General features: G+C 39.8%; 8 protein-coding genes across 8 annotated transcripts in view; 3 read left to right on the top strand and 5 right to left on the bottom strand.

Annotated features, from left to right (window-relative positions):
• Positions 1 to 1,526: 1,526 nt before the first annotated feature.
• Positions 1,527 to 4,722, bottom strand: LOC101301742. The gene is made up of 2 exons (XM_004290967.1): positions 3,566 to 4,722; positions 1,527 to 2,486 (listed from the first exon to the last, which is right to left on the bottom strand). The coding sequence occupies exons 1-2, from the start codon at positions 4,094 to 4,096 to the stop codon at positions 1,848 to 1,850; spliced, it is 1,170 nt and encodes a 389-aa protein (XP_004291015.1). The 5' UTR covers positions 4,097 to 4,722; the 3' UTR covers positions 1,527 to 1,847.
• A 915-nt stretch (positions 4,723 to 5,637) lies between these two features.
• LOC101305341 (UPF0587 protein v1g245604-like) lies at positions 5,638 to 6,590 on the bottom strand. The gene is made up of 4 exons (XM_004292739.1): positions 6,489 to 6,590; positions 6,239 to 6,334; positions 5,903 to 6,058; positions 5,638 to 5,763 (listed from the first exon to the last, which is right to left on the bottom strand). The coding sequence occupies exons 1-4, from the start codon at positions 6,588 to 6,590 to the stop codon at positions 5,638 to 5,640; spliced, it is 480 nt and encodes a 159-aa protein (XP_004292787.1).
• Positions 6,591 to 9,323: 2,733 nt separating this feature from the next.
• On the bottom strand, positions 9,324 to 11,400 carry LOC101301454 (UPF0587 protein C1orf123 homolog). Its single transcript, XM_004290966.1, has 4 exons — positions 11,267 to 11,400; positions 11,085 to 11,192; positions 10,727 to 10,894; positions 9,324 to 9,723 (listed from the first exon to the last, which is right to left on the bottom strand). The coding sequence occupies exons 1-4, from the start codon at positions 11,366 to 11,368 to the stop codon at positions 9,598 to 9,600; spliced, it is 504 nt and encodes a 167-aa protein (XP_004291014.1). The 5' UTR covers positions 11,369 to 11,400; the 3' UTR covers positions 9,324 to 9,597.
• A 355-nt stretch (positions 11,401 to 11,755) lies between these two features.
• Positions 11,756 to 13,675, top strand: LOC101305043. The gene is made up of 7 exons (XM_004292738.1): positions 11,756 to 11,938; positions 12,033 to 12,119; positions 12,223 to 12,519; positions 12,616 to 12,777; positions 12,874 to 12,927; positions 13,024 to 13,170; positions 13,298 to 13,675. The coding sequence occupies exons 1-7, from the start codon at positions 11,756 to 11,758 to the stop codon at positions 13,673 to 13,675; spliced, it is 1,308 nt and encodes a 435-aa protein (XP_004292786.1).
• A 475-nt stretch (positions 13,676 to 14,150) lies between these two features.
• LOC101304743 lies at positions 14,151 to 15,976 on the top strand. The gene is made up of 6 exons (XM_004292737.1): positions 14,151 to 14,315; positions 14,422 to 14,508; positions 14,628 to 14,939; positions 15,031 to 15,246; positions 15,343 to 15,489; positions 15,584 to 15,976. The coding sequence occupies exons 1-6, from the start codon at positions 14,151 to 14,153 to the stop codon at positions 15,974 to 15,976; spliced, it is 1,320 nt and encodes a 439-aa protein (XP_004292785.1).
• A 110-nt stretch (positions 15,977 to 16,086) lies between these two features.
• Positions 16,087 to 20,112, bottom strand: LOC101301161 (protein EARLY FLOWERING 3-like). Its single transcript, XM_004290965.1, has 4 exons — positions 19,552 to 20,112; positions 18,402 to 19,249; positions 17,447 to 17,498; positions 16,087 to 17,344 (listed from the first exon to the last, which is right to left on the bottom strand). The coding sequence occupies exons 1-4, from the start codon at positions 19,768 to 19,770 to the stop codon at positions 16,349 to 16,351; spliced, it is 2,115 nt and encodes a 704-aa protein (XP_004291013.1). The 5' UTR covers positions 19,771 to 20,112; the 3' UTR covers positions 16,087 to 16,348.
• A 1,138-nt stretch (positions 20,113 to 21,250) lies between these two features.
• Positions 21,251 to 24,278, top strand: LOC101300876 (ribonuclease D-like). Its single transcript, XM_004290964.1, has 10 exons — positions 21,251 to 21,380; positions 21,479 to 21,654; positions 21,938 to 22,069; positions 22,152 to 22,202; positions 22,390 to 22,486; positions 22,749 to 22,795; positions 23,144 to 23,360; positions 23,708 to 23,837; positions 23,950 to 23,992; positions 24,125 to 24,278. Exons 1-10 carry the CDS (start codon positions 21,335 to 21,337, stop codon positions 24,200 to 24,202), a joined length of 1,017 nt encoding a protein of 338 aa, XP_004291012.1. The 5' UTR covers positions 21,251 to 21,334; the 3' UTR covers positions 24,203 to 24,278.
• Positions 24,279 to 24,451: 173 nt separating this feature from the next.
• LOC101300589 (clathrin interactor EPSIN 1-like) overlaps positions 24,452 to 26,721 on the bottom strand; it is a 4,425-nt gene continuing 2,155 nt past the window's right edge. The window contains exons 9-12 of the mRNA XM_004290963.1: positions 26,495 to 26,646; positions 25,983 to 26,230; positions 25,072 to 25,462; positions 24,452 to 24,964 (exon numbers count right to left, since the gene is read on the bottom strand). Coding sequence (XP_004291011.1) covers positions 24,747 to 24,964; positions 25,072 to 25,462; positions 25,983 to 26,230; positions 26,495 to 26,646 — 1,009 coding nt within the window. The 3' untranslated portion in view covers positions 24,452 to 24,746. The remainder of the gene's footprint in view (positions 24,965 to 25,071; positions 25,463 to 25,982; positions 26,231 to 26,494; positions 26,647 to 26,721) is intronic.

Raw genomic sequence — 26,721 nt, 5'->3', positions numbered from 1 at the left:
CACTATCAACGGCGACGAAAAAGCAAAGGAAGCAACACAAGGGTGACATATTCTAATTTGCTGCGTTAACTTTCACAAATTTAAAACCAACTTGGATACGCCGTTTTATTTAATCACCGGAAAATGGTAAATATGGTTGTGGAATTCTATAATCACCGGTGGTTGTAATTTACAGATCCATGAGAATTGAGAAGGAAATCAACAATTTCGATATGAGAAGCCAAACAACACCAAGAGAGAAGACAAAAGATTAAAATGAAAGAATTATTTACTCATAGTAATAATAAAGATCCACATAAAGCCAGTAGTACTAAACAAAGCAGTGCGTTGCAGAAGTGTATGCACCACAGAAACTCATATCTCCGCTCAAATCCCTATAGATCCAAACCACCACAAACTACTAAAAATTCAAACACCCGCTACTAATAATAATAAAAATAACCAATCGGAATAATCCAAACCCCTCTACACCACCCCATCACCCGAGCCAACAACTCAAACCCTGAGAGCAGATCCGAACACCAGAGCGACGGCGGCGGCAACGAGACCAGAAACAAACGACGGCGAGATGGAGGCGGCGGGAGACACAGGGCTGGGAGCAGGAGCCTCAGCGGCCTGAGCAACACCGAGAGAGATGACGACGACGAAGACAGCCATGAGAGCCATCACTGAAGCTTTGGAGGCGGCCATTGTAGATTTGGAGAGAGGTTTGAGATTTGTGAGAAGCTAGGGTTTCTGATTTGCAGAGTGAGATTCGGAAATGATAATGGTAGTGAGAAGTGGCCGCAGTGATGGTATTTATAGCACCAGGTCAGGGCTTCTTCGGGCAGTACGGGCAGCTGCCCGGCCTCACAGGCTGGCTATTGGTTTCGTTTGACAGCTCACGGTGGTCCCCACCGGACTTTAGGGTAACAAATCTCGCGTGATGCGAGTGATTTCCTCTCGGTTTACTGCTGGACGACGCCGTTTTGAAGACGTGCCTTAACAAGAGGGGTTTGCTCTTTGGACCGAGTGGGAGAATAGAATAATAGTTTCCGCGGGGAATTTAGCTCGCGACGCGCTTCAATATTACGCGCGAATCAGAATCCGAAGTGTGCTGCAGAAACGACGTCGTGGTTGGCAGGCGTTGAGGCCACGCGGCGGGTATTTTCGGGTTTTTGGTTTTTTTGTTTGTTTAAAAAACTATTAAAGGAAAGACCCGCCCACAACGGGGCAATCAGAGCTGTTACAGCGCACCAAAACCAGCGAGGTTGCGTGACTTTTTGTGATTAAGGGCTTTCACCCAACGGGTAATCGACACGTGGAGAGTGGGAAAAGGACAGACTGTTTAATTGGTTAAGAAAAAGATATGACAGGTGTAGGGTGGAGATTTGATTCTGTTTGCTTCGGACATTCGCTTTGGCACCTTTCGTCCTTGGTCTTGAGGGGCGCACATGCATCTTCGAAGTTTACTACAATGCCCTTTTGCGGCGAGATATTTTACCATTTTATATTCGGTTTTTATGTCAATGATTGTGCCTACAATTGGTGGAAGAAAAGGTGACTGAGTTTTTATTTACTGCGCGGTAAACATTACACGAGGAAAACAGAGTTAAAAACATAGAATCACACTCAATAATGATGTATATTATTCTAAATTCAGTACAAAAATGTGAAGCTTGAGTATTTCTGAATTGGGTGCTACTTATCTGTACATATAATACTGTTCTGGACAGTGAAATTTGCCAAAGGTGTATATATGTGTATGAAAGTGAAACCCAACTAGTAAATATCACAGCAGAGGGTAAGATTTCGGTGTCAGCTTGTTCACCCATAGGCTGGAGATGTTGATTTTGGCTGTGTATATGTTAGAAGCCCAAAAACTTTGGTGCTAAACGTAAGAGAGGTTCCAAGGTACTGGGAGCAAATTTTCTTGCAAAGAGAAAGCACATTGTAGAGTTTTGGTTGTTGTAAGTGCAGCGATGACTCCCGAGCATCCGCTTCATGAAATCCTCAGTGATATCTCCTCTGCCGAAGGTAGCAGGGTGAGGTCCGCCCCTTGACCAATCCACCCAAGTGATGCTTCTGTTTGCTATCATACTTCCTGCTTGAATGGTTAGCATGGTGGGGAAGTAGTGCTCGTCCACATAACACGCTGGTCTGCAGAACTCTTTAAATTTTGGGTAAAATTTTGTGTCTTCGACAATGGTGATAGCAAGCTTCCGGTTAACTTCAAACCACTGGGATCCCTTACGCCACTGGGTAATGTTCACTTCAGGAGCCATGTTATCATTGTAGCGTCCTCTGCCAAACGGGCCATGGTCATCAAAAGCACCCATGTAGCTGTACTTGGACTTCCTCATGTACTCATAAACCACAGTGAAGTTATAGAGGGGAATGCATGATTCAGAAAGAAGAATGAACCATTCATTGGATATATCAAGCAATGCATTAGCAAGAAGTCTCCTCTCAGCATCACACATACTCATCCTTCCCCATTCAGCCACCTGTTGAGGACAAAAACTAAAATCGTTCATATATATCTTATAGCTTTGCAAGATAGTGTCTGAACAGCAACCAATCTACAATATCACCAAGGCAAGCACGAAAAAGTATATACCACCTCAATTCTTTTTTTAAACTTTGTGTCATTGCCAAAAGCCACAAGAATAGAATGATCCCGAGATAATTTACAATTTTAAGCTACCATGAATCACGATTTTCTCTTTTGTTCCAAAAAAACCAACTAATTTTTAAGTGAAGTAAAAACAAGCAGAAAGTACACAGATGGCCTGATGCATATGAAAGAACTTGTATATGGCTTTTATGTTCCGCAAACATCATCCCTCTCTACAAACCTCAGTTCTATCATCCAACATCATTAACATCAACAGTAAACACAATCTTCTGCATAACCTGAAGGCACCACCCTGGCCCAAACAGAATCTTTGACATTTCAGAGACTATTCCAGCTGTTTATCATCAACAATTCTAAGTATGAATCTTTGACATTTCAGAGACTATTCCAGTTGTTTATCATCAACAATTCTAAATATGCTAGGGCCCTGAGGTGAGGTGAGGTATATTCTTGTATAGTTTACAAGAGCAAGAGTCAGAGATGAATCAAGAAGGTACATAAGGACTTGTGAAAATTTGAGTGAAGAGTGATTTACATTAGCTGTTAAACACATACTATTGTACCAGATGCATAATTATAAATGAGGCCAATACTCCCAAGAATAAAAGTAAGCAGAAACACAAAGAGGCATCAAAGTTTTCTAATTCATAGATTTGTAAGTCAAATCCATTGATTCTATTGAATTTGCAACTAATATAAAACTCTATTGATCGAATAGGGCTCCTCCCTTCACTCAGAAATTCAGAATGATAGTTTATATCCTTGTTCGCTATAATCTCAGTACTCCTTTGTACCCTAAATTTCTTTCATAATCACCAAAAATCATCATCTCTTGAAAAGAATCATTCCTGATTTCATTACTTATTAAGAGTAAATTGATACTCATTGAAGAACGTTAAGTACAGCATGCAATCTAATAAAATGAATATAATATAGACTGATACATACCTGGCTAGGAATATGTCTCTTATGAAAAACAGACGAAGCTGGGAAATGGGGTTGAAATGATGGCAATGAATGAACATAGATTGAATAAAGTCCTTGATGCCCCCTCAGAAACCTCTCCCAAATTGGTGCCAGAGGCAAAGGTCCCTTAGTCAAGAACATAAGCGCAATCTTCGGAACTCTCTCAAAAGGATAGTCCTTTCTCCTAGGCGTCAAAGAAGCCCTCCACAACAGTTCTTTGTCATTCATCGTGTGCATCAAATTCGACGGCGGCTTAATCCATCTATCCAAGCCAATTGGTTCCTCAAAACATGGCTGGATGGAGGACGTGACTGAAGTCATCACATTACTAATCCCAAAATGCCGAATGGTGTATATACTAATCACTGAGAAAGTAATACAGAAAGCCAGAAACAGAACAAATAACTGAAGCAGCCGAATCGGCAATGCCTTGGTTGGGCTTGTCCTGCTAGTAGTAACTCCCGGGTCCTTGCCTTCCTCCAATGGCACAACCCTTGATTGCATCACTTGCATCTTGAATCACAACACAATAAAACACACACCAAAACCCAACCTGTATGCTGATTTCGACAGAGTAACTCCAATCCTCAAACCTCTGCAACCTAGTTCAAAACTGAATCTTGCAACACAAACGGTAGAGTTGACTCGAATCCAAACATGTCGGAATCTGAATCTCTTAGTTCTCTTCAAAACAAAGTATAAATGGATCTGAAACTAATACTAGAGCAGCCCAAAATCAACTTCTAGCACATGGGTCTTTTTCCAAACAAAGACTGTGTCAAGAACCTAAACAAAGATCTCGGATTGGTATGGTTTTGGTTGACTGGTGAAAAAAAGTAAAACATACCATATGAGTTTGAACTTTGAAAGTGAAGGCTGCTGAACTGATGAAGACTTTGGATCCTTGAGAGCTTGAATTACGCCAAGAAATTCGGGAGAGAAGAATAGGATGACGCCCAGCAGAGAAGACTTGGGAGAGTGTCAAGGTGCGTGACCAATAAGCTCAAATGATGAGCATGGAGTGTTTGCGTGACGAGTGAGTGCGAATTACATGTGGGGGATTTGAGAGATTTGATTTGATTATTGTTTTGTGGAATCTGGGAGATTTAAGTTTGAGGATGTTGCACGATGCGAGTGAGGAAGAAGAAAGGGGGTTGGCTTTGTCGGGAAGTGTTTATCGCGCCGTGAAATGTAGGGAAGGCCAAGTTCGGTAAAATCTGGTATATGCATATTTACGTGTATATGTTTCTAAAATTAAAAATTAAATGATGACATCTACACCTTTTTCTGGAAAAATTATGGATGCGTTTTTATGAAAAAACTATGGATTTGCTTAAAATATGTCATTATCATTTTGTTGTGTACTATCCTATCGTTAGAGGATCAAGTTGGACCTAACTAAGGTAAACGGTTCTAGTTTACTTAAAAGCATACAGGAAAAATAAAACAAAAATAAAGAAAACTATAAACATTTAAGACACCAAGCCTTGACAATGCACAACCTAACTCGCATTAAGTCTAATCAAAATCACTAACTTGCAGCCTTAAAGTGGATATGCACAAATGAGTTGATAGTTGAAAGGAAGTTGAATTGGAAATTAATTAAATGAAATGCTAACTAAAATAAAAGTCAACATGAATACATACTGAGAAATCTAAACAAATACGAGAACGTCATTTCATTGAACGCATACATAAAAAAGAAAAATAGAAGGTCAATTCAGAAGAATAGTGATTTAAAGGAAAGATAAACGATCAATTTGGAATGGCCAATTCATTGAATGTATACCAAGGGAGAGAGGGTCAATTCGGAAAATAAAAAAATATGTGACCGAGGCACCGAGCAAAATGATGTAGAAAAGATGAAGAACAGAGGTCTGAGACCTTTCCCAACACTAACTTCGTCGGCGAAGGTGAAAAGAACATTTGGTGACGACTAAGGAAATGAGAAGAAGTGAAGAGGAGATGTAGAACTAGAGAGAAAAGGGTGAATGCCAAGGAATCCATGCTATTCATATACGTTTTGAATACACATGCCTGAATGGCTGAAAGTTTCAAAGATTCCAAACATTAAAACTAGAATGGAGACTGGAAATCCTAACCAGAAGCTCTCCACTCTCATCGTATTCAGCGAATTCCCCTTTCGACAAGTTAACGTTGTCGTAAGTTTTCCCTGCCACCTATAGATTCAATTCATTCAAACACCAGATTAAGTATACACACGTTCTAAGAGATTCAGTGTTCTAACATTCTGTAAATGTCTATTGCTACTAAAAAAAAAAGGAAGTGCCTGTGTGAAGAAGAGTAGAAGACACTTACAGATTCAACCTTCCACCTACCACCGAAAACGAAATCCACAGGCTCATAGCCCTTGCAGTCGAACATCATCAAGGGGTGAAAAACCCCTTCCTTGGTCAGTGGTTTACAACATTCTGGCATCATTGTCACACTCCCTTCCCTCTCACAGAACTTGCACTACAAGCAAAAAAGATGCAAAACACTACCTTATTATCTACATTATAAATTTATAACTTCACCAAACAAAACATGCCTTCACCAATAAAACCACATAAAAGTAAGGAACCAATTTCCATGTCCATGTCCATTCAGTGAATCTAAACAGTGATAATGTTATATGAGCGGAAGAGGGTTTACCTTCCGCACAAGATCAGGGGCACCCTTGCGTTTGCTCAGGCTCAATCTCACAGCAGCTTCTTTCTCGGTCAGCTCTCCACAGCCCTCACATTTCAACTACAAAAGTAGAATGCCAAGTTAATGTTATAGCTAGGGAGGCAAAAAAAACAAGGCAGGAGTGTTACAAAAAGATTGAAGCAAAAGAATCAAATTAGAGTAGAACTTGAGGAGGGTGATAATATAGGAGCAGAAGCAAACTCTAAAAATCTACCTTGAAGAGATAGGTAAAGTCGGGGTCCTTGAAGCCACCTTGGGGCTCAAGGTTAGTGACGCCCTGGAGATTGGCCATGATCATAAGAAAGAAACGCACCATTGTTCTGGTTTATGTCAGTATCAAGCTCTGGAATGATTTGATGCTACTCAATTTTTTCTGTTCAAAGATTTGAAAAACTACGAAAGATGGCTATAAATTAGCTAGAGCTAGCTAGTATTTATACAAACAACCAAGTCCAACGTATACTAGTAATCCAGAAACCTTGCAAAGCAAGAAAAACAATCCAAATAAATATAAGAAACACAATATCCGAACAAAGATATAAACCGATCCAAAATTAATTTGGCCTAATACATCAAAAGATACCCTCTGGTGTGTGGGATCGATTATGAGAGGAAAAGAATAGCCATGAAAGAAAAGGAGTTTTCATTCATGTTTAGTGTTTTCTAAATATTGTTCGACTCATAAATTGGAATTGGTATGTGAGGAAACCATTCCCATCAAATTGTTCACAAACCAAATCGAATCCGAATTGAGATGTAACTAATTCTTATGAAATCATTACTTTGATGTTTAATGAGAATTTATGACGATGATGTTCTTACTATATTGATGCAAAATTATGGATTTGTATAATTGTAAACGACTAAAGCAAAGAGAAAGATGCACTGTCATTGTGTAAAATTGTCAACAACTAAAGAAACAAATTAGATCCTTGCCAAAAGAAAAAGAAAAAAAAAAAAGACATATAAGAAGCAAGGAATACTATCAATGAAGCTAAAGAACGTAGCCTTGAAGAATGTTGATCAGTCGTAGCTTTTCAACTCCAATGACAACAGCCTTTGTTTTGCCCTTAGTTGAGTCTGTGCCTTCTCCACAACACAAGTTTCTCGAACTCTTTGTTTCTTTCTTTCTTCAGCTGTCAGCATGTACGGATCTCTTCCTCTAGTCATGAAGTAACCGCCCTTGATCTTTTCAGTAGTAGATTCATACAACTTCACCACACTATCACCGTTGTTTCTCAGAGGATCGTTGAAGATATCCTGGAGTTTCCACTCCTTAACCATGTAGTTGTCAAATTGATCACCTAGAAAAGTCCTCAAATATTTCAGCTGAATCAGTCTATACACTGATGATAAGTTCAGCGTTCTTCCGCAAATCGTTACAAAAGCTTTGGGGCAATGGAGAGTCTCCAAGTACCACCTCACAGCTTTTAGGTTCGTTTTAACCCCCTCCAGCTTCTCCAAAATCATCAACCTGAGTGTACTTCGGAGTTGTGAATATGTAGAGGTTGAACCATGTACTTGGTTCCAGAACTTGTCAAGGCTGCCAGTTTCGAATATCAATGCTAGCGCTGTACTAGCTGCCCTGTGGACTAGTTTATCATCATGGTGCTCTAACAAGTCCATGAAGAAGGAAATAGCCCCTTTCCAATAGGTTTGGTGAAGTCTCCATCCTTCCATGGTCGTGAGAAGGAACGACCAAGAACGTATGGCAGCAGACAGAACCTCAGCTGAATGCTTCTTTCTGTTGAGATCATATCCCGAATTAGATTTAGGGTATATAAGTCCCAGATAACCTCCATAGCAGCTTGAGTCTCCTCTGAGTTAATGGCACCAAAGAAAGTCACAAGACCCAAACAGTCGAGCATATTTGTTGTGTTAGGTCCAGCTTTCTTCAGACAATATTTGGTGGAAACTACAGATAAGAATTCTGTGTAGATTTCGGACATCTTCTCCTGACAATCAACCACGATTGAGAGCAAGCTGATGACTTTCAAAGCATATTGCATCTCTGTGGCAGAACCCTTCTTCACACCATGTAAGCATCTGTAAAGAAGAGTAACAACAAACCTCCTATTCAGGTCATCGTGATCTAAATTTTTTTTGTTCAGTACAGTAATTGTGGTGGCTAGTGCCTTCTCTCGCTCCTTTCCCCTCTTGTCATACAACTGGTCTAACATGGAAGGAGACAATTTGGCGGGTGCAGTGGTCGAAGGAATCGAAGGAATAGCGCCGTCCTCGAGTAGTCTTTTGTTCACCTCAGGTCCTATGACATGACGCTTTAAGAACTTGGGTGTTTTCGTGTCCTCGAGTAGGTCATGAAGCTTGTCAATGGCGACCTCGTCGATGACAGCTACAGGATCAACTCTTTTATTCCGGTGAGTGACTTTCTTTCCGGGTTTCCCCTTGTAACCTAAAGACCAAGAAATCATTCTCCCTGCACAGCTTGAAGGCCGGGAAGCAGCACCGCTGCCTCTGATCATGCTCATGTTGAATGAAGGATTTGTTGTGGTAATCCAGGGCTGATACTGCTGAGAATTCAAAATTGGTTTTGAAGATTTTTGGCATGGAAAAGTTGGTAGCTAGTGCAGGGTGGAACCCTTATATTTAGTTTGTCTATTCCAATTGTGGAACGGTAGTCTAATAAATTCTCCTATTCTTATTGGGTTTCCGATTCAAACTGCATTCCTACTCCATACTGGTCAGTATTGGTTCTGGTGTACTCTTGGTTCTGCTCTGAAATTTTTCTTCTGATAAGAGGAAAAGGGGTGAGGAAAACTAGAGGTAAAACGGATAATATCAGAAAAGGTAAGTCTCTATGTCGAAATGAAATTGGGTGATATCAGTTATCACAACAACAATAATCATCAAGCAAATCTTGTATTGGCATTGCTAAGAGCGCCAATTAAGCACAAGTATCAAAACTGTCTTCAACCTCAAGCATACTTCATTGCTCTTATAACAGTGTCAAGTCTTTGGTAGGATCTCACTTCATCAAACCAAATAAGTCTAGCAATTATGGAAGCAAAGAAATAAGAAACATCAGTCAAACTTAAATTCTTCGCAAAACAATTGAGATTATGGAAGTGCAAACCACAGTATCCAAATTCCAGTTCCATGGATTATGCAGTTAGCAGATAATACACAACATGTTCTCAGGCTAGTTCAGCAAATCGTTCAGCAAAGAGACATGTCCATAGAACAATTTTCAACATGTGATATCTAAACATCCATGAATACGTGCAAGTCCCAGGGTTTGTATGATTCTATCTTATTCACAAGACATCAGCAAGCCCCATGTACCAAACGTCTCTATAACCACTCTAGTTTTTTAGCACAACAAAAGAAGAAGAGTGCTTGGAGATCATAACTGGGCACTCTCCTTTCTCATCATATTCAGCAAATTCATCCTCTGACAGGTCAACATTGTCAAAGGTTGTCCCAGCCAACTACACAACCAAATGGAAGTTTAAGTCAACAAAAAGATATGTATCTGCCACAGTTGGTAACAGGAGACAAATAAGTAAAACATCTGAAGCTGAACTTTCTAATGAAACAATCTCCCCATCTTCAAAAACTCAATAAAAAGATGATTCTAAAAACACAATTCACCAGACTGGGGTCTAGTCTTTTGTTTCCTTTTCTTCATTGTAACTTTGATTCTCAACCCAAAATCATAATCCACTCTCCTACTAGGTTAAGGAAGGGGTGGATATCAGAAGCAGGAGCTTAGATTACGATCTCACAAGCTTCCTAGTGAAAAGAATATTTATCACAATTAGCAGCACCTTTTTAAGTCCTGTCAATATGGGATGTATTTGTTACTAGATTTACCCAAGATGAGAGATGTTCCAACATCAGGGAACAGGGAAAAGAAACATCACTACTTTGAGTACTTTCTGGAATTCCCAAATCTTCTTGAATATGCTACACTACTCAAATAATATGAATTAACCTGAAGGGTATAATATTACAAAGACCCATTCTCATACACGTGAAGCTTAGGAAACCCCTTTGTCCTTTAAATGTACAGGGCATTATTATGAACAACATGACACATCTTTTTGAAGTTCCTCACCAAGGGTGCTACATATTATGTTTCTACACACTCCATGACAATATCCAAAGATAATAAATAGTTCAGGCAATAGTTCTTTGATTTGAAAAAGAATTCAAATAAAAAGAGAGCTTTACTAATATATATAAAAAAAATACCAAAACTGCAAGAAATCTGAGTGTGGGAAAGAAGTAGAAATCCAATAAGGAAAAAGGATAGATAAAAAGAGGAGAAGAATGCATAACATAATCTAATGCACGCTGGAATTCATTGTAGTAAAAGCTGATTCAGCTCAACAGGCATTCACCATGTAAAAGTAAGATGAAATGTTCAAACATTCCACCAGCTATACTCAGGCATAATAGAAAGTGCATTGTTAAGAAATAGAAACATACTGATCGAGCCTTCCACCCGCCACCAAAAACGTAATCCACCGGCTCATAACCCCTGCATTCGAACGCCATCACGGGGGTAGACTTCCCTGCTTCACTTAACTCCTGAGTTAATGGTCGACCACGACCAGGCACCATCGTTATGGTTCCTTCCCTGCCACAAAACTTGCACTGCAAGCGAAAACAAAATGCAAATCACCACATTGACAAAACCATTATATTCACTAGTGACATTATAGCTTACCGAAACTGATATATGCACAATATATCACGAAACAATTTAAAAAAGAAGAAGATATAACTGTTGGGGTTTCATTTCCATTCGATTATCTCATCCAATTCGATCAGGGGAGGGTTTTACCTTCTGAATGAGATTAGTGTTGCCCTTGCCCACCGGAAGAGGAACGGACTCGCTCAAGCTCAAAGCAGTTTCCTTCTGAGTCAACTCACCACAGCTCTGGCATCGCAACTACAAAATCCCAATGTTACATGAATCAGTAGACAGTAAAAAGTTGAGGTAAAAAAGCAAGAGGATGATAATACCTTGAAGAGATAGGTGAAGTCGGGATCGTCGCAGCCGTTTTCGGGCTGAAGGTCAGTCAGGTTTTCGAGCTCCGCCGTTATCTGTAGCGCCAGGAGCACCATTTTTTCCGATCTTAGGTCAAAGCTTCTACTGTGGCCCTCTCAGTAAAGCAGCTGTTATACTTGGGACTTCAACACTTTTGGGCTTTTAGAATTCTGATGGGCTGGCCCAGGTCCTTGATTTATTTCCTTTTCTGGTCCGGAAGACGACGTCGTTTCATATCAGTCTTAGACCACATGAAACAGTCGGATTACGAACTTCCTGCAATTCAAATTGGAATGATTGGAAGGTTAATCATGCGAATTTGCAGACATACGTAGTTGGCTGAAATAATTTGAATGTCTTCAAAGTTATGTAAGCAGAAACATATATAAATATGCAGAGTTAGTTTATATATATATCAGATCAAATTTTCATTTCTTCATTCTTGGTTTTTAACAGCAGATTAAATGGGGAGACAGTTGAGTTGGGGTGGCCTGATTAGATTGAGGGGAATGGTAATTGTTCTGGGAGTTGCTCTAATTGGATATTTTGGGGTTCTTGTGGAGGGTAACATGTTCTCTAAACACAAGGTTTTGGAAGTTGACAGAAAATTAAGCCAACTTAGAAAACCTGCAGTTAAAAGCATTCAGGTACTTACATAATCATGTTATCCCAAACTCAATCTGCATATTTTTCTCAGTGCTACTGCTTGTCACTAATCAACTACTCTGGTTTGATTTGTAGAGTGAAGATGGTGATATCATCGATTGCATTGACGTTTACAAGCAGCCAGCGTTGGATCATCCTGCTCTCAAAAACCATATTATCCAGGTAACCCTTCCCTCAACACATTTGACATGTTATGTACTTATGAAAGTTTCCTACGTCAACATAAGTGTGTATGATCGCTATGAGTGTGTGTGTGACTTTGCAGATGGCACCTAGTTATGATCCGACAAAGGAGACAGAATCGACAACGACCAAGTTCGAAAGACTAGAGAGGAAGAGGAACTCTTCCATGATGGTGACACAACCATGGAAGAAGAATGGAAGCTGTCCGGAAGGAACAATCCCGGTGCGAAGAATCAGAAAAGAGGACCTGCTCCGAGCTAGCTCGGTTGAGGCCTACGGAAGGAAGACGCATACCTCTTCTCGTCCTCGTGTTTTGCATGACGAGTCTAGTACTAGTGACAGCAACAGAACTGTGTACCTTCAACAAGCAAATCACTCGGTACGTAATTATTCTCATAATCCAAATTCAAGTGTTTCTAATTATTTAGTGAGCTGGTGTTGTATAATGTGATGAATGACACTGATTATATTACAGAAGGCGATACTGCTTACAGAAGGGTACAGATATAATGGAGCCAAAGGAGATATCAAAGTTTGGACTCCTAACGTTGATTTTGACGATGACTACTCTACTTCTCATGTTTGCCTCATCAATGGTCCTTATTGGGCATTTGAGAGTGTTGAATCTGGATGGGCGGTACATATATATCACAACATTTCACCATTCATAATCTTAGTTAAGCTAGCTAGCATTTTAATTTCTCTTATGCAAATTTCAAATGTTCTACTTCAGGTGAATCCTACTGTATATGGAGATAGACAAACTCGATTTATGGTCTATTGGACAGTAAGAGTTGATCGACTTGAACCATTCATGACTCCCAGACTTGGTTAATTTTTCAGTGCTAATTATAGTAATTATCTGACATGTTCATGCAAACAGGTCGATGGTTCGCAGAAAACAGGTTGCTTTGATCTCACTTGTCCTGGATTTGTTCAAATTAGCCATGAGATTGCTCTCGGTGCTGCAATTTACCCAATCTCTGTCCGTGATGGCCTTCCATACGAAATCATTGTCTACATCTTCAAGGTTCGAAAAACATGTGCATGTACATAACATAGCATGTGATATGGGACGCACGAACATTGGAAGTGTTACATATGTTAGCAATGTATATCAAGGTAACATTTTTTAGTTTTCGTTTGGATTTTCTTAGGACCCCGTAACAAGCAACTGGTGGGTGCAATACGGGGAGAAAATCAACATCGGATACTGGCCGCCGGAGCTGTTTGTGGCGTTGCGAGTCCACGCAGAAGCGGTGGAGTGGGGAGGTGAAGTGTATAGTGCAAGAGTGGGTACTAATCCACACACAAAAACAGGAATGGGGAGCGGACAGTTTCCTGATTTCTTTGGGGATTCAGGGCTCATAAAACGAATCAGAATTCATGACAATTCAGCTGAACTCAAATTCCCGGAATGGGTTGAAACTTATACGGACGAGTTCAATTGTTATGACGTTGATTATGTTTCTGACTATCTTGAAGATCCTGAGTTCTATTATGGAGGGCCTGGACATAATCCCAAGTGCCCTTAATCACTACTAAAGCTAGCTTGTTACTAGGAATGGCACCACTACAACTATGTGTAACAATGTTTCAAATTTTCAACTACAATTTTTGGTTATGGGATTACTGAGTGAGAGTTATCCTTTTTCCATACTTTGCAATTAGTGTGTGAAGAATCTAACGCCATAATTTGCAATAAATGATAGGAGAAGCCTACAAGAAGCAATTGGAGACCATACATAGTTAGCATCGAAGTGAATTGTATGAAATCTTCTTCTTTTTTTGAAATATTATGAAATTATTCTGACAAAATATATTTCCATAATGACCAAATTAATATTATACATGAACTGTTTGAAATGCATGTATTGGGAATTTGACATGTGGATGGTCAAAGATTCAGATACATCATATAACTGACAAAATAATTGTCATCAACTTCTTACCCTCATCGATCTTGTTTCTACTTCTCTGGTTCTCGAAGGAAGAATGATATCACAGAAGATGGGAAGGAGGTCTATAATGCTTTTGCTAGCAATGCTGGGTTTGATTGTTATTAGTGGTAGTGAAGCAGTAGATGTAGATGTGAATGCTAAAGCTAAGAAACATTTTTTGGAAATTGGTAACAAGTTGAAGCTTCTCAATAGGCGTGGAGTGAAGAGTATTAAGGTCCACGACTTTTCTGTAGCATTCTGTTATCTCACAAAGGCTTGATTTGATTTACATTATCGACTTATTTCTGATGGTTTAAGCTTTGGGGTTCATCTTCTTGTAGAGTGAGGATGGAGACATTGTGGACTGTGTTGACATCTACAAACAGCCTGCTTTTGATCATCCAGCATTGCAAAACCACAAAATTCAGGTCTGTTTTTAGACTTCAATCATTTACCATATTTTTCATTTCAATTCGTTATTTGCAGAAAACTATTTTTGATTTGTTTTCCAATTTTTGATGTACTAATAGATGTCCTTACAATGCAGATGAGACCTAGTTTTCAATTTGCATCACAGGCTCCTAGTCCTAGTCCTACTCCCGGTCCGAGCAGGAGTCCGGTACAAAATGATCATTATTCATCTCAGCTTATCTCTCAATATTGGCAAAGGAGTGGAAGCTGTCCAGATGGAACCATTCCCATTAGAAGAATCCGAAGGCGGGACTTGCTAAGCGCTGCTTCACTTGAACGCTTTGGGATGAAAAACCCAGCACCAAATTCCTACTCAACCAATGATGATATAGGGACCGTGTACATTAACAAAACCAGAGTGGATCTTGGTCCTCAAATCAATCGTTCTGTGAGTGTCACTAATGTCAATGTTAAAATTGATACTACTTCTTGAAGGACTTGTGAAATTATGTTTGTTATTGCTATATGAACACCTGCAGGCTGCGATTCTTGTGACTACTGGATACAGTTACATAGGAGCTCAGGGAGATATAAATATTTGGAATCCAAAAGTCGAGTCACCGGATGAGTACACTACTGCTCAAATCTGGCTTAAGAATGGACCTGGAAATGCCTTTGAAAGTGTCGAGTCAGGCTGGATGGTAAACCCAAAGTTGTATGGTGATTCAGCTACTCGACTTTTCGTATATTGGACAGTAAGTACTACATGAGTACATCCCAACATTGAGAATGTCAAGTCTTGCGTTACAATAAGAAATGTCCTTGTCTCACCAATCTGTTGCTAATGTCAGGTGGACTCATACAAATCAACAGGATGCTTTGATCTAACTTGCTCAGGGTTTGTGCAAACTAACACAGACATAGCCCTTGGTATGCCCCTAGGACCCGTATCAAGTGAAGGAGGACCCCAATATCAAACCACTTTCAGCATCAACAAGGTTTGCACCCTTTTCTTTGGTATATATATGCTTTCTTTTCACATTGGGATACCCGACTAATGTGACCATTCCATTTCAATGTTGATTATTGAAGGATCCAAACACAGGCAATTGGTGGCTACGTTTGGGTCAAAACGTCCCGGTAGGATACTGGCCGCCAAGTCTCTTCTCCTATATGAAACAAGGTCCTGCAACATTGGTTGAATGGGGTGGGGAGGTGTATAGCTCCAAGGTGAAGAAGACTCGTCCACACACTGCAACTGCAATGGGAAGTGGGAATTTTGCTTCAGGCTTAGATGGATATGCTTGTTACGTGAAACAAGTGAGAATTGTAGATTATTCAATGCAACTGAAGTACCCAGAATGGGTAGGCACTTTTGTAGATGAAGCATACTGCTACTCTGCACAGAACTATGCTCAGTCACTTGCTCAAGAACCTACATTTTACTTTGGAGGACCTGGTCGTTATTTTATGTATTGCCCCTGAAAGATGGATGCTCTAATTTCTTGCCATGCTTCTGAAAACATTGTTCAATGCAATTCTTGTCAACTGTGTTCCATTGATATGATATCCTCTAGTTAAACAACGCTGAGATTCAAAAGCGAGTCTATGCCAGATAACTCAGAAGATGTGGAAGTAATATCCATATACATTTAGATTACACTGGTCTGGTTGTGTGCCTATCCAGAGATTTATCTACACATACAAATACAATATCACAAGATCAAAAAATATGAAAGAACAAAACAGTCACCGATATCATACCCCGCAAAAGGGTATAGAGCAAATGATGAAGCCCACACCAACTTCGATAACTGAAGCCAACGTCATTTACTAGAGACAATACGAGCTATAGACTTAGTCATACTGTTTTCTCTCTTCTTGTATAGATTGGAAAATTCGAGCAGCTGATGCAGTAGCAGATCTAGGATTGTGCGGGACAACTCTTATCACTCGTGTTGCCTGGTTTGTTACATGAGGTTGGGGAACTCGCTCTGGAACTGCTGGAACCGTTGGGAAAAGTTGAAGTGCATCACTTTCACCAGCAGTTTGATCCGTAACAACTGGTGCTCTGTCACCAGGACTATTAGCAGTACTTCCTTGTAACTCACTAGGGTTTGATGCTCGAGACTTCATGGCACGAGGAATAGCGGCATTTTTGGGTGTTGGCATATTACACGAGCTTTGATGCTGCAAATTAGAGTTTCCTGATAACTGATCGGTTGAACCATGCAAACCAGGTCCAGCAAACCAATTCATTTGTTCAACAGCTGAGCTTGACATTGTGGGATTCATGACAGACATGCCGTACGGAGGAAAGTAGGTAGGATGAGGGGCAGGGAGAACCCCCATTCCTTGATGATGAGGTCCTGGAACCCCATATGCTGGTTTAATGAAGTTACCTGTCATGGGACTTGAGCCAAAAGGTCCACATCCTCCACAAACTGCTCCGACAAACCCAGGTCCATTATATGGCTTGTACACGAGTCCTTCAGAAGGAGACATTACAGGAATTAAATACTGATGACCAGGTGGTTGATGGAAGCACCAAGGAGCTGCTTTATTGTCAGCAGGCAAAGGTGCTGGAGCAGGCGGATTCCCTACATATGGTACGTGATGTGAAGGCTGGCTACAATTTTTCACAGAAGACAGAGGAGCTTTTTCAACTGCATTTTCAGCAGAACACTCCATTTTGTTATTCGACTTCTCAGACTCATGCTTGCGCTTTAGTAGTAGTGGCTTTACAACATAATCTGCCGGGAGTTTCTTTGCAGGAGAACGCCTTAAGGATGTGCCTAGGAAAGCACTATCTTCAAGCAAAATATGTGGAGATCCAGCAATCAGTCGTTGAACCTGTGAGATCCACCAAAAGAAAGCTAAGCTTCATTTTTTAATAAAAATATGGCTGATTTCTTAAAGAACCCAGTAGCATCAAAGAAGACGAAAGATTTTTACCTTTATGAGTCTATGCAACTCAAATACTTGCACCGCAAACAATCTTTGCTGACTGTAGAAAGTAACAAGAGTTGAGTCAAAAAACAAAATTCAAAATACCGACCAATAGAAGGCTTGAGAAACACAGATATTACAAGCAAAATGAAACATGAAAGAAAAATAGTGCAAAACCAAACATTGAAAGTATACATAGTGGAAATCATTACACAGCTAGTCTTCATTTCCCCATATGTATAGATTGCAATCACTACACAATTCTTTGGTTATGGCATAGGCAAAACACCAAAAGATTTGATAATGAAAAGAAAATAAAATGAAAATGTAATGATTACAAGCTATACATAAGGGGGGATTGTCATATTCTATAAAGCAAATGAAAAGACAACAAAATCCCAACCCAGCAAAATTTTCCAGCATAGGAAAGCAAAATACTATAGATGAGAAGTAATCCTCCTCACCACCATGTCCACCACCAATTCCACATTGTGAACTATTCTCCAAGATCCACCCAATGTAGTCCCAAGGATAATCCTTCATCACCTGTTCCCAGAGCCCTCAAGTGCCATGAAAGGAATCCCAGTGGTTAGGGGAAACCCCAAGCATTACCCAACCGAGACAGGAACACCAGAAAGGTAGATACAAAAGGGCAATGAATAATGAGATGATACGCTGTCTCGGAGGTCGCCGTGCACAAGGTATACTAAAAAGACGTAAATTTCCCTGCTATAAGATGACCCATATCCACCATTAAAATGTTATCAAGGGCTTGTGAAAAAATAAAAATTCCAGTACAGAAGGGATCCCGGGACTACACGCTTTTTGTTTTTCAAGTCAAAAACATATCGCCTTAGAAACTAATACACAAAAAATTAACATGAAGAGTAACCTTACATGCTTCACCAAATCGGAAAGGGGCAACCAAATGGAGCAGATAATTAAGAAAATAAAGACTTACTTGACAATTGCCTTTCTTGCCTTCCAGAAATGTTTCGGACCTATTATTCCTACTACATCATCAGGAGAGATGTCCATGCCAGATACAGAATCCACCATGGAGGTCTCGGAGACATCATCTCCTTTGTCTGCATTTCCCCTTTGTGGTGACCACATTCTGTATTCACTGTCATTATCAGGCTCATTGGGACTGCTAGGATTTTCCCCAAAACGAGAAATACTTCTTGCCTGTGAAACAGTTCCCTTCTCGACATCCCTTGTGGACTCAAGGAGACCATCGCCTTGTCTAGTGTCGTTTAGTTGAGTCCCAGATCTGGAGTCTTGTTGTAAGCAAGCATCACTATCACAAGACCTGTTGAAAGTAGGAACAGGATGGTCTTCATACTCTTGATTTCGAGAAGTATTCGCATTCATAGGAATATCAACCCTTTCTCTAGTTGAGATACTTGTGGCAGCTTTTACTGAATGGTCCCTAGCTGGGCTAGATGCATTGCGATCCTCTTCAGTCTCACGTCTAGATTCTCGTCTTAAATTGAGACTGGGGGAGCTACTTTGTCTTTGATCCTTCTTGGTAGCACTTTTGAAAATTATTCCATGGTCAGGATGAGACTGGTTGAAGGGAGTAAGTTTTGCCTTACCACCACCATTTTGAGTTCTACTTTGACATTGACCCATCCTTGATTGAAATACAGGAACCATAAAATCATCTTCATTTCCTCCCCTCTTTCTTTGCTGGGGTTGTACCGAAGCAGTGTTCACATTTACCCCATCAGACTGGCCAGAGTGATGAGTAGGTGCAGCCGGACGAGCATGAACAGGAAAAGGCAAATTTCTTTCAGGACCATTCCCCTGAAACCATGAAATCTACCAAATCAGATATGCCATGATCACCTTCTCCAGCTAATACACAAACTTGACATCACATTCAAGAATAAACCATTCTATTAACTGCAGACAGGTTGCCAATTTCCACTATATTGGTATTAAATGACAACAAACAAGCATAGCTATAACCGAAGCCACTCGATACAGGATAAATCAAAGTATATAGTTGACTACTGTAAAAACATATATCCACAAGAAAAAATAATCCTACTCAACAACCTCGAGTTCATAACTAACAAAGCACAACCACCGACTCAAAAAATTACCTGATTTGAGAGAGCCGGCGATCCCATACTGCTATTGCTGTTCTGATGGAGCGGCATAGCGCCATGGTTGGACCTCTGAGAGGGTATGCTCAGCTGTTCGTATAGAGCCATCTTGTTCCTTGGAGGAGCTCTTGGCCCTCCTTTATCTGGATCATTCACATGGAGCCTTGGGAACATTGGCCCCATAACCTTCTCATCATCTCTACCTCCTCTCTTCATCTTTCCAACTACAGACAAAAAAAACCCTCTTCTATTCCACCAACATCATCATACCCAATTGCAAATACTCAAAATTACTGAGACCCAAGTAGCTCAAGTAACAGAACTCAAAGATGACAGATTGATAAAGGGATCTAAAAGTACGATGGATCAAATTGGAAGTCAAAAACTGTATCTTTCAGGGAAGAAAGAGAGATTTGGGGAGTGAAAAGAGAGCTAGTTTCGGAGATGGAGGAACAGGAGTGAAAGCGTGAATTGAGGGCAATAAAAGGATCGGGAATAATCTTACCAGGAAAGGAAAGCAGAGCAAGAGAAAGAGATTAGGGAATATGAGTGGGAGAGACTTATTTTAGGGATTCTGAGCTCCGCAAAGAGATGGTCGTCTTAAAAACTCATAGATAGAAAAAGGGTGAAAAAGTGCGGAGATGTTGGGCCCTTTGCGTGTGTGGAATTCGGATAGAGGTAGACGCTCTTCTTCTTCCACCCCCATACATATATTAAACAAATGAGCTTTTGTTGCCATTGCCAACTTGGTACTATTATCTCTTTTTGGTGGGGATCATCATCTTCATGTTGTTATTTCATTTTTACTCTGTCTGTACATAATTGGACTCGAGTCACTCTCACCCATTAGCTCTCTGGTTTCATGGTCAAACAAACAAATATATCATCATTACTGGAGTTTCCAGAAGGATTGAGAACAAAACTTCATTTTTGGCTTCAAATATTAGTATCATAAATTTTACTAAGACATTAACTATGAAAGTTTCACTCAATCTTTAATATCTAGATTTTTGAGTGATCAAACATAATTTGGCTGAAAATAAATACATTGTTTTAAGTTTATATTATTTATGTTTTATGGTTGAGCTGCATTTGTCTCTCGATCATCATAATATTTTAAAACTGTCCGCGATTATACTTCATTTCTTACCAGACTTGAACGGTTTCTTGACGTGCATTACACGATCTTACTAGAGTTAGAAAACAAATCAATTGTGTTACAACTAGCCCTTCTCCGACCTCTCTATCCTCCAAATTTTGCCTTCATGTTCCTCTATACATGTTCATTATCTTGGAATATTTTGGAAAAGGTAGAAAAGGCAAATTGACCAAACTAGCCTATAAACGACGCACGTGTATTACCTTCAGCCTTGCACTTTTTGAGTCCTACGTGCACCTCCCAAAACCCGCCACCTGTAAATAAAAAAATAGACCCAAAATGGTGAACAGCTCAACAAAGCAACGGAGAGTAAAGTCTGAGATCCGGTAAAATTCGCCGTCGTCACACCTCACTATTTCGATGAATCCGACAATTCCATTTTCCTGTGGGTCCGCCTCTTAGATACTTTATCGCTAAATTCCAGTAGAGCTGTCGACCCGGAAAAAGGAAAACGGGTTTCCGGGTCGGTAACGGTTCCTGACATTTTCCCGAATTGGATAGACAACATTTAAATCGCAAAAGTCAATTTATTTTTAGTGTTTGCATAAAAAGTGAAAAAAGAAAAATGAAGTGAAAGGTTTTGGTTTGCAGTCGTTCAGAGGGCGTGGATGGTCCGATCACATGGCTTCTTTACCTTCTCCCTACCTTCCTCTTTCGCCGGACCCAGGTCCGATCCGATTCCACCATCCCTTTTCATTCTTTCTGCTTTAAATTTTCCGTCTTTGTTTTTTGTGGTTTGCAATTTTCAATGTTAATGTGTTGTAGGTGAAAGGCCACTAATACATGAAGCCCAGTTTCCATGGGTGCCTATTCAGATAGTGACGCATGCGTCTCAGCTTCCTGCTGAGTTTCTGGAGCCTTGTGCTGAAAGGCCCTTGGTGATTGGGTTTGACTGCGAGGGTGTCGACCTGTGTCGAAATGGAACTCTCTGTATCATGCAGGTATATAATGCAGTATGATCATACTTTTGTGTGTCTACTTTTCGGAGTAAATGTTTCAACCAACCCTATTTATTGGATGTGTGTCTAGTCTGAATTCTAAACTTGGGTATCAACATTGCTGAAGGAAGTACTAAAAGAAGCAGTGAAGTTTCGTCTTTTTTCCGAATTGGGGGTGCTTGAATTTTCGTGTAGTGTATATAACATATAGTTTTGGTTCTTTTTAGTATGGTGTTCTACTTTTTTATGCTGAAATGCTGAAGTGTTTTTTTTTTTATTTTGCCAGCTTGCATTTCCAGATGCTATATATCTGGTGGATGCCATTGAGGGAGGGAAGATGCTAATACAAGCCTGTAAGCCTGCACTGGAGTCTAGCCATGTCACAAAAGTTATTCACGACTGCAAGCGAGACAGTGAGGTTTTTATCTGCAACCCAGCATGTAGCATATTGTAGTAAATGCCTCCATTGCCTTTATTGAGTTGTTGGTCCTGTTTTATAGGCCTTGTATTTTCAGTTCGGCATCAAGTTGAACAATGTTGTAGATACCCAGGTGAGTACCCTTTATTGTTGCCAGAGCTTTTGAAAGATTGTTGACAGAATAGCATTCATTTGTAAGGGGCTCTTTCTCTATTTTTGTTCGCTTGTTAGCAACAATGGTAGTTGGGAGTTGCATACTATGAGTGCAGAGATAATGTTCTTGTACCAAGTGTTTTGAAATTGCCTTTCCTGGTGTTCAGATTGCTTATGCGCTGATAGAAGAGCAAGAAGGTCGGAAGAGATTACCAGATGATTATATATCGTTCGTTGGCCTCCTCGCTGATCCACGTTATTGTGGTATATATATTTTGTGGTATCTATTTTTGTTTTCTACTTTGATCTTAATTCTTATGATTTCAGAGGGTGTCCACTTAAATCTATAGAAGAATTTGGTCAGAATTCCATGTTTGAAGTATTGGTTCCTTATATTATGTTCCGCCTTGCTAAATGTTTTCTGCTTTTCTGGACAACTTATGAGGCATGGGTGCATGTGCATCGTACTCTCAATTTTGATCTATTCACTGCGGCTTCAGTTTTCACTTTGATACTTGTAATGTAGGAGTACCTTATCTCGAGAAGGAAGAAGTCCGGTTTCTTCTTAGGCAGGTTAGTATATGTTTTGATTTTACATATAAAGAAGTTGGAAGTACCTTCTTATTAGTGGTAGCTGATACTACACTAGTAGCTTAGGTAACAGGTATGAGAATACAACCTGACGAAAACAATATTTAGAATAATTTTATGGTGGTTTTGCTCTATGAGTATTATTAACAAGACATCAACCAGATAATTTAAGTCTGTATATTTGGTTAACACATTATGCCTTAGACCCATCTTAATGATTTTAGATAAATTCGAATCCAGACCTGTAATTATCCCATTGCAGGCGGAGGTTATATTGTTTTGAACTGATACTTCTGTGAAATGACATTTACCTGTACATGTACCGTACAGGACCCCAACTTTTGGACGTACAGACCTTTATCTGAACAGATGGTTCGTGCGGCTGCAGATGATGTCCGCTTTCTTCCATACATCTATAACAGGATGATGGGGAAATTGAATCAACAGTCATTATGGTATCTTGCAGTTCGTGGTGCACTTTATTGTCGATGTTTTTGCATCACCAATAATGATTTTTCTGACTGGCCACCTCTCCCTACCATTCCAGGTCTTGGATCCTCCTTTTGACTATATTTAAAGTATTCTAAGACTTAGATTTGAATTGTTTACATGCATATGACTCAGAAATGGTAAAAGGTACATAATTCTAGCCCAATTAACTTCAACCGAGCATTGTGTTCTTGCCGACCATCACTCTTTGTACGCTAATATTTGACAGATTATAATCATCTGAACTAGATTTCTAGCCTGCCAAACTTATTGCATGTTCTGGTTGTATATACATTGGACCACTAATCACCCAACTAGCTCTGTAGCCTGCTAACAGTAGTTATAACATTGGAGCACTTTGGAGTCTGCAATAATTTGATACTCATTTGTTAATTTTTCCTGCAGATGACCTACTAGTGGATGGCAGTGCGCCTGAGGAAGAAATCCTTTCGGTTCTTGATGTTCCCCCAGGAAAAATGGGACGTGTAATTGGGAAAAGAGGGGCTTCCATTCTGTCAATAAAAGAATCTTGCGAGTATATATCTATCCATAGTGTCTGAACTGAGTGTTTGTTCCATTTCCTGTTTGTGTTCGGATTTAAATGTACCGTCCCCTGCTTATTTACTTTGGTTGAATCAATTTTACAGTGCCGAAATTCTCATGGGAGGTGATAAGGGCCCACCAGACAAGGTCAGTTCACTATGAACAGTTTCACCAATGCATATAATTCATCAAAGTTGATTGGCTTTTACCTCAATCAACCCCAAAGAAAACCAAAACAACCGGGTCAGCTGAGATTTATTTATTTGGTTTTTGATGTAGGTGTTCATCATAGGACCAGTGAAGCAGGTGAGGAAAGCAGAAGCCATGTTAAGGGGAAGGATGCTGGACATGTACTAAGAAAAACATACAATCTATTGTCCGATCAACCTTTTCCTAAAAATAAATAATAAAAAGATTTGAGGATTTGAGATGATTTTCTTCGTGTTTGATTATTGATTTTTTATCCTATTGGGTAGTAAATTGGTAGGAAAAATCGGTTCATCAACAAAATTAGTACTAGACTACTAGTGACCGGAATCAGTTGGAAATGAATAAGAACATAATTGCAAATTCAATTTAAGTGCACAAGATTCTGCGGTCAGCCAATAGATGTGTTGCTTGAATCTCATCATTCATTGATAGGATGTAACGATCAAACTGAGGACAACAAATCCTCAATGGACCAACTTTGTTGATATCTCAAATTACATATTTTATGTCATCCACTGAAATTTATATTGGAAAGCTATCAACATCTTCATCCGCGATTAATACATTCCTCAAATCCCAACATCCGTTGATTGAGGGTAATTAACACACTAAGCACACACCAAAAGACAAGAATGACAAATTTTTTGGCCCGGGCAAAAGAATATGTAGACTCCAAAAATGTTTCTCACCACTACTTTTGGAAACCACCATATGAGTATTGTTGACCGCTACTGAGACTCGAGAAGAAGTCATCATCTCCAGCTCCCTGATATCCAGACTTTCCGAGGCCCATCCCTGATCCCATTGCTCTACCCATGTTAAATGAAGTTGGGGGGCCTTTCTCCCTTTCATCTGCTCCGTCAGTCAATCCACCCACAATCCCCACATCCGCCAGATTCACCTTCTTGGCTACAAGAACATGAAGTGAAAGGAGAATTACAGGAGCAACCTAAACAAGCATGAAGGTAAAAACAACAAATACATTATGCTGCGGACAGTTATATGGATATACTTACGGCCAGTTATATTAAGATCAATCAGTCCACGGCTAAGTGAATCGGCCCAAATGCCAGATTTCACCTGTAAACTATCCTTCTTGGGTGGTGTCTTTGAGTCGGCTGAAGATTTCCTATCCAAACTACTGTGGCTGGCAGCATTGCCAGAAATTTGAGAAGGTTCTGAAAATGTTGAACCAGAGTTAGAGGTGAATCCCCCCAAGAAATCAGATCCATCAAAACTGTTCATTGGAACAGCAGCAAAGGGATCAACAATGTTGGTGTTCATTGGTGCTGGACTTGTGGACTTTGTTTCTGGCTGCATAACCGGGACAGGGGACGCAAAGAGGTCAATTGGTGAAGAAGCTGACTGAGAAATGGTTGGTTGGGAAGCAAATAGATCAAAACCATTCTGTAAAAATTGTTAAAACTATGTAAGCACAAAAGTCTGGAACCAGTTTGAGAAATACAAATTTTTTTTACATAGAAATATCTGAAATCAGGTCCTCATTAATTTCAAATCATGCAAAATCTTTTCAAAGTGCTTAAACACTACCAAATTAGGATATATCGCATCTTCCCCCAGTAAGCAGCGGGCTTGACTATGTTTACCCATTACCCATACCCATCTTTTTTATTGTTCTGTACCAAAAGCTAAACTATAATTTCAAAAACAGTGGCACCATGCACACTCTGTCAACCCGATGCTAAAGTGATCAAAACAAAATCATGAAATTAAATTAATGTAAGGTTATTCATAATTAACATATACAACTACCTCAAAAGACAGCTATAGTCCCACGACAATGGACTACAGAACTAATATCAAAATTCAAGCATATGACTGACTAAATGACACTTTATAACAACCCTTAATGACATTTGGTGAACACTAGCTACGTTTAGAAAACCGAGATGTAAGAGCATCTGACCTGAGTTTGAGAACTTGCTCCAGTTGCTTTCTGGGGTGGTGCTGATACAAAAGTTGCGTCTGCAAATGAATCAGTTTCTGCCTGTGGTGGTGCTGATATGAAAGCTGCATCCGCAAACAGATCAACCTCTGCTGAACCACTATTCATGCCAGGCTCCTCTTCAGGAACAGATGCTGGAGCATCCATGAGATCACCAATCAAACTATGTCCAAAAAGATCCACTTGGTTTGAGCTTCCGGAAGCAGCCTCTGTTGAAAGTAAAGGAAAATGAAATGTTAACCACTAAAAAGAAGAAAAAGCCTCTAATTCAGAAACCAAATTTTTTGAAAAGAACAATGAAAGCATCATCAGTACATTCACGAGATTACTCATTAATCTAAGAGCAAACACCCAAATGGCACCAAATCGATTCTAGCTACGAGACATGTTACAAATGCACAATTCTGTCAACATCTGCCCAACAAGCAACTGACACTATGCTACCAATTGCACGCATATACAAATATACGTACTAGTAGTAGAAGTTCCTCGTGGATCAAAATCGTCCTCATAATCATCAGAAAGTACACTTGCCGTCTGACTCGGATTTGAACTGTAATTTTCACGGTCATTTGTCTTATATGATGATTTTTTCACACTGGATGAAATATTATCCTGATCCTTCCTGCAAGACGAGCGTTCTGAATCAATAAACTTGCAAAAGCAACCAACTTATCACGACAACAAATACTGAATTTGG

This window comes from Fragaria vesca, linkage group LG2 (genome assembly GCF_000184155.1).
Source record: "Fragaria vesca subsp. vesca linkage group LG2, FraVesHawaii_1.0, whole genome shotgun sequence".
In the NCBI taxonomy this organism is placed as follows: Eukaryota; Viridiplantae; Streptophyta; class Magnoliopsida; order Rosales; family Rosaceae; genus Fragaria; species Fragaria vesca.
The sequence above is the reverse complement of the archived record's forward strand: the minus strand, read 5'-3'. Positions and strand labels throughout refer to the sequence as shown.

Bases quoted from the DNA above. Each gene is read 5' to 3' on its own strand.
- LOC101300876 (XM_004290964.1), top strand. From the start codon at position 21,335: ATGGCTTCTTTACCTTCTCCCTACCTTCCTCTTTCGCCGGACCCAG. The intron at 22,796-23,143 runs GTTAGTATATGT...TGTACCGTACAG, and splicing joins TCCGGTTTCTTCTTAGGCAG to GACCCCAACTTTTGGACGTA. The intron at 23,838-23,949 runs GTATATATCTAT...TCAATTTTACAG, and splicing joins TCAATAAAAGAATCTTGCGA to TGCCGAAATTCTCATGGGAG.
- LOC101301742 (XM_004290967.1), bottom strand. From the start codon at position 4,096: ATGCAAGTGATGCAATCAAGGGTTGTGCCATTGGAGGAAGGCAAGGAC. The intron at 2,487-3,565 runs GTATGTATCAGT...TGTCCTCAACAG, and splicing joins AGAGACATATTCCTAGCCAG to GTGGCTGAATGGGGAAGGAT.
- LOC101304743 (XM_004292737.1), top strand. From the start codon at position 14,151: ATGGGAAGGAGGTCTATAATGCTTTTGCTAGCAATGCTGGGTTTGATT. The intron at 14,509-14,627 runs GTCTGTTTTTAG...CTTACAATGCAG, and splicing joins TGCAAAACCACAAAATTCAG to ATGAGACCTAGTTTTCAATT. The intron at 15,247-15,342 runs GTAAGTACTACA...TGCTAATGTCAG, and splicing joins GACTTTTCGTATATTGGACA to GTGGACTCATACAAATCAAC.
- LOC101301161 (XM_004290965.1), bottom strand. From the start codon at position 19,770: ATGAAGAGAGGAGGTAGAGATGATGAGAAGGTTATGGGGCCAATGTTC. The intron at 17,499-18,401 runs GTAAGTCTTTAT...TACTTTCTACAG, and splicing joins GCAAGAAAGGCAATTGTCAA to TCAGCAAAGATTGTTTGCGG. The intron at 17,345-17,446 runs GTAAAAATCTTT...TGGATCTCACAG, and splicing joins AGTTGCATAGACTCATAAAG to GTTCAACGACTGATTGCTGG.
- LOC101305043 (XM_004292738.1), top strand. From the start codon at position 11,756: ATGGGGAGACAGTTGAGTTGGGGTGGCCTGATTAGATTGAGGGGAATG. The intron at 12,778-12,873 runs GTACATATATAT...GTTCTACTTCAG, and splicing joins GTGTTGAATCTGGATGGGCG to GTGAATCCTACTGTATATGG. The intron at 12,928-13,023 runs GTAAGAGTTGAT...TCATGCAAACAG, and splicing joins GATTTATGGTCTATTGGACA to GTCGATGGTTCGCAGAAAAC.
- LOC101305341 (XM_004292739.1), bottom strand. From the start codon at position 6,590: ATGGTGCGTTTCTTTCTTATGATCATGGCCAATCTCCAGGGCGTCACT. The intron at 6,059-6,238 runs GTAAACCCTCTT...TTTTGCTTGTAG, and splicing joins CCCCTGATCTTGTGCGGAAG to TGCAAGTTCTGTGAGAGGGA. The intron at 5,764-5,902 runs GTAAGTGTCTTC...TTGAATCTATAG, and splicing joins GTAGGTGGAAGGTTGAATCT to GTGGCAGGGAAAACTTACGA.
- LOC101301454 (XM_004290966.1), bottom strand. From the start codon at position 11,368: ATGGTGCTCCTGGCGCTACAGATAACGGCGGAGCTCGAAAACCTGACT. The intron at 11,193-11,266 runs GTATTATCATCC...GGGATTTTGTAG, and splicing joins ACTTCACCTATCTCTTCAAG to TTGCGATGCCAGAGCTGTGG. The intron at 9,724-10,726 runs GTATGTTTCTAT...TTGGTTGTGTAG, and splicing joins GCGGGTGGAAGGCTCGATCA to TTGGCTGGGACAACCTTTGA.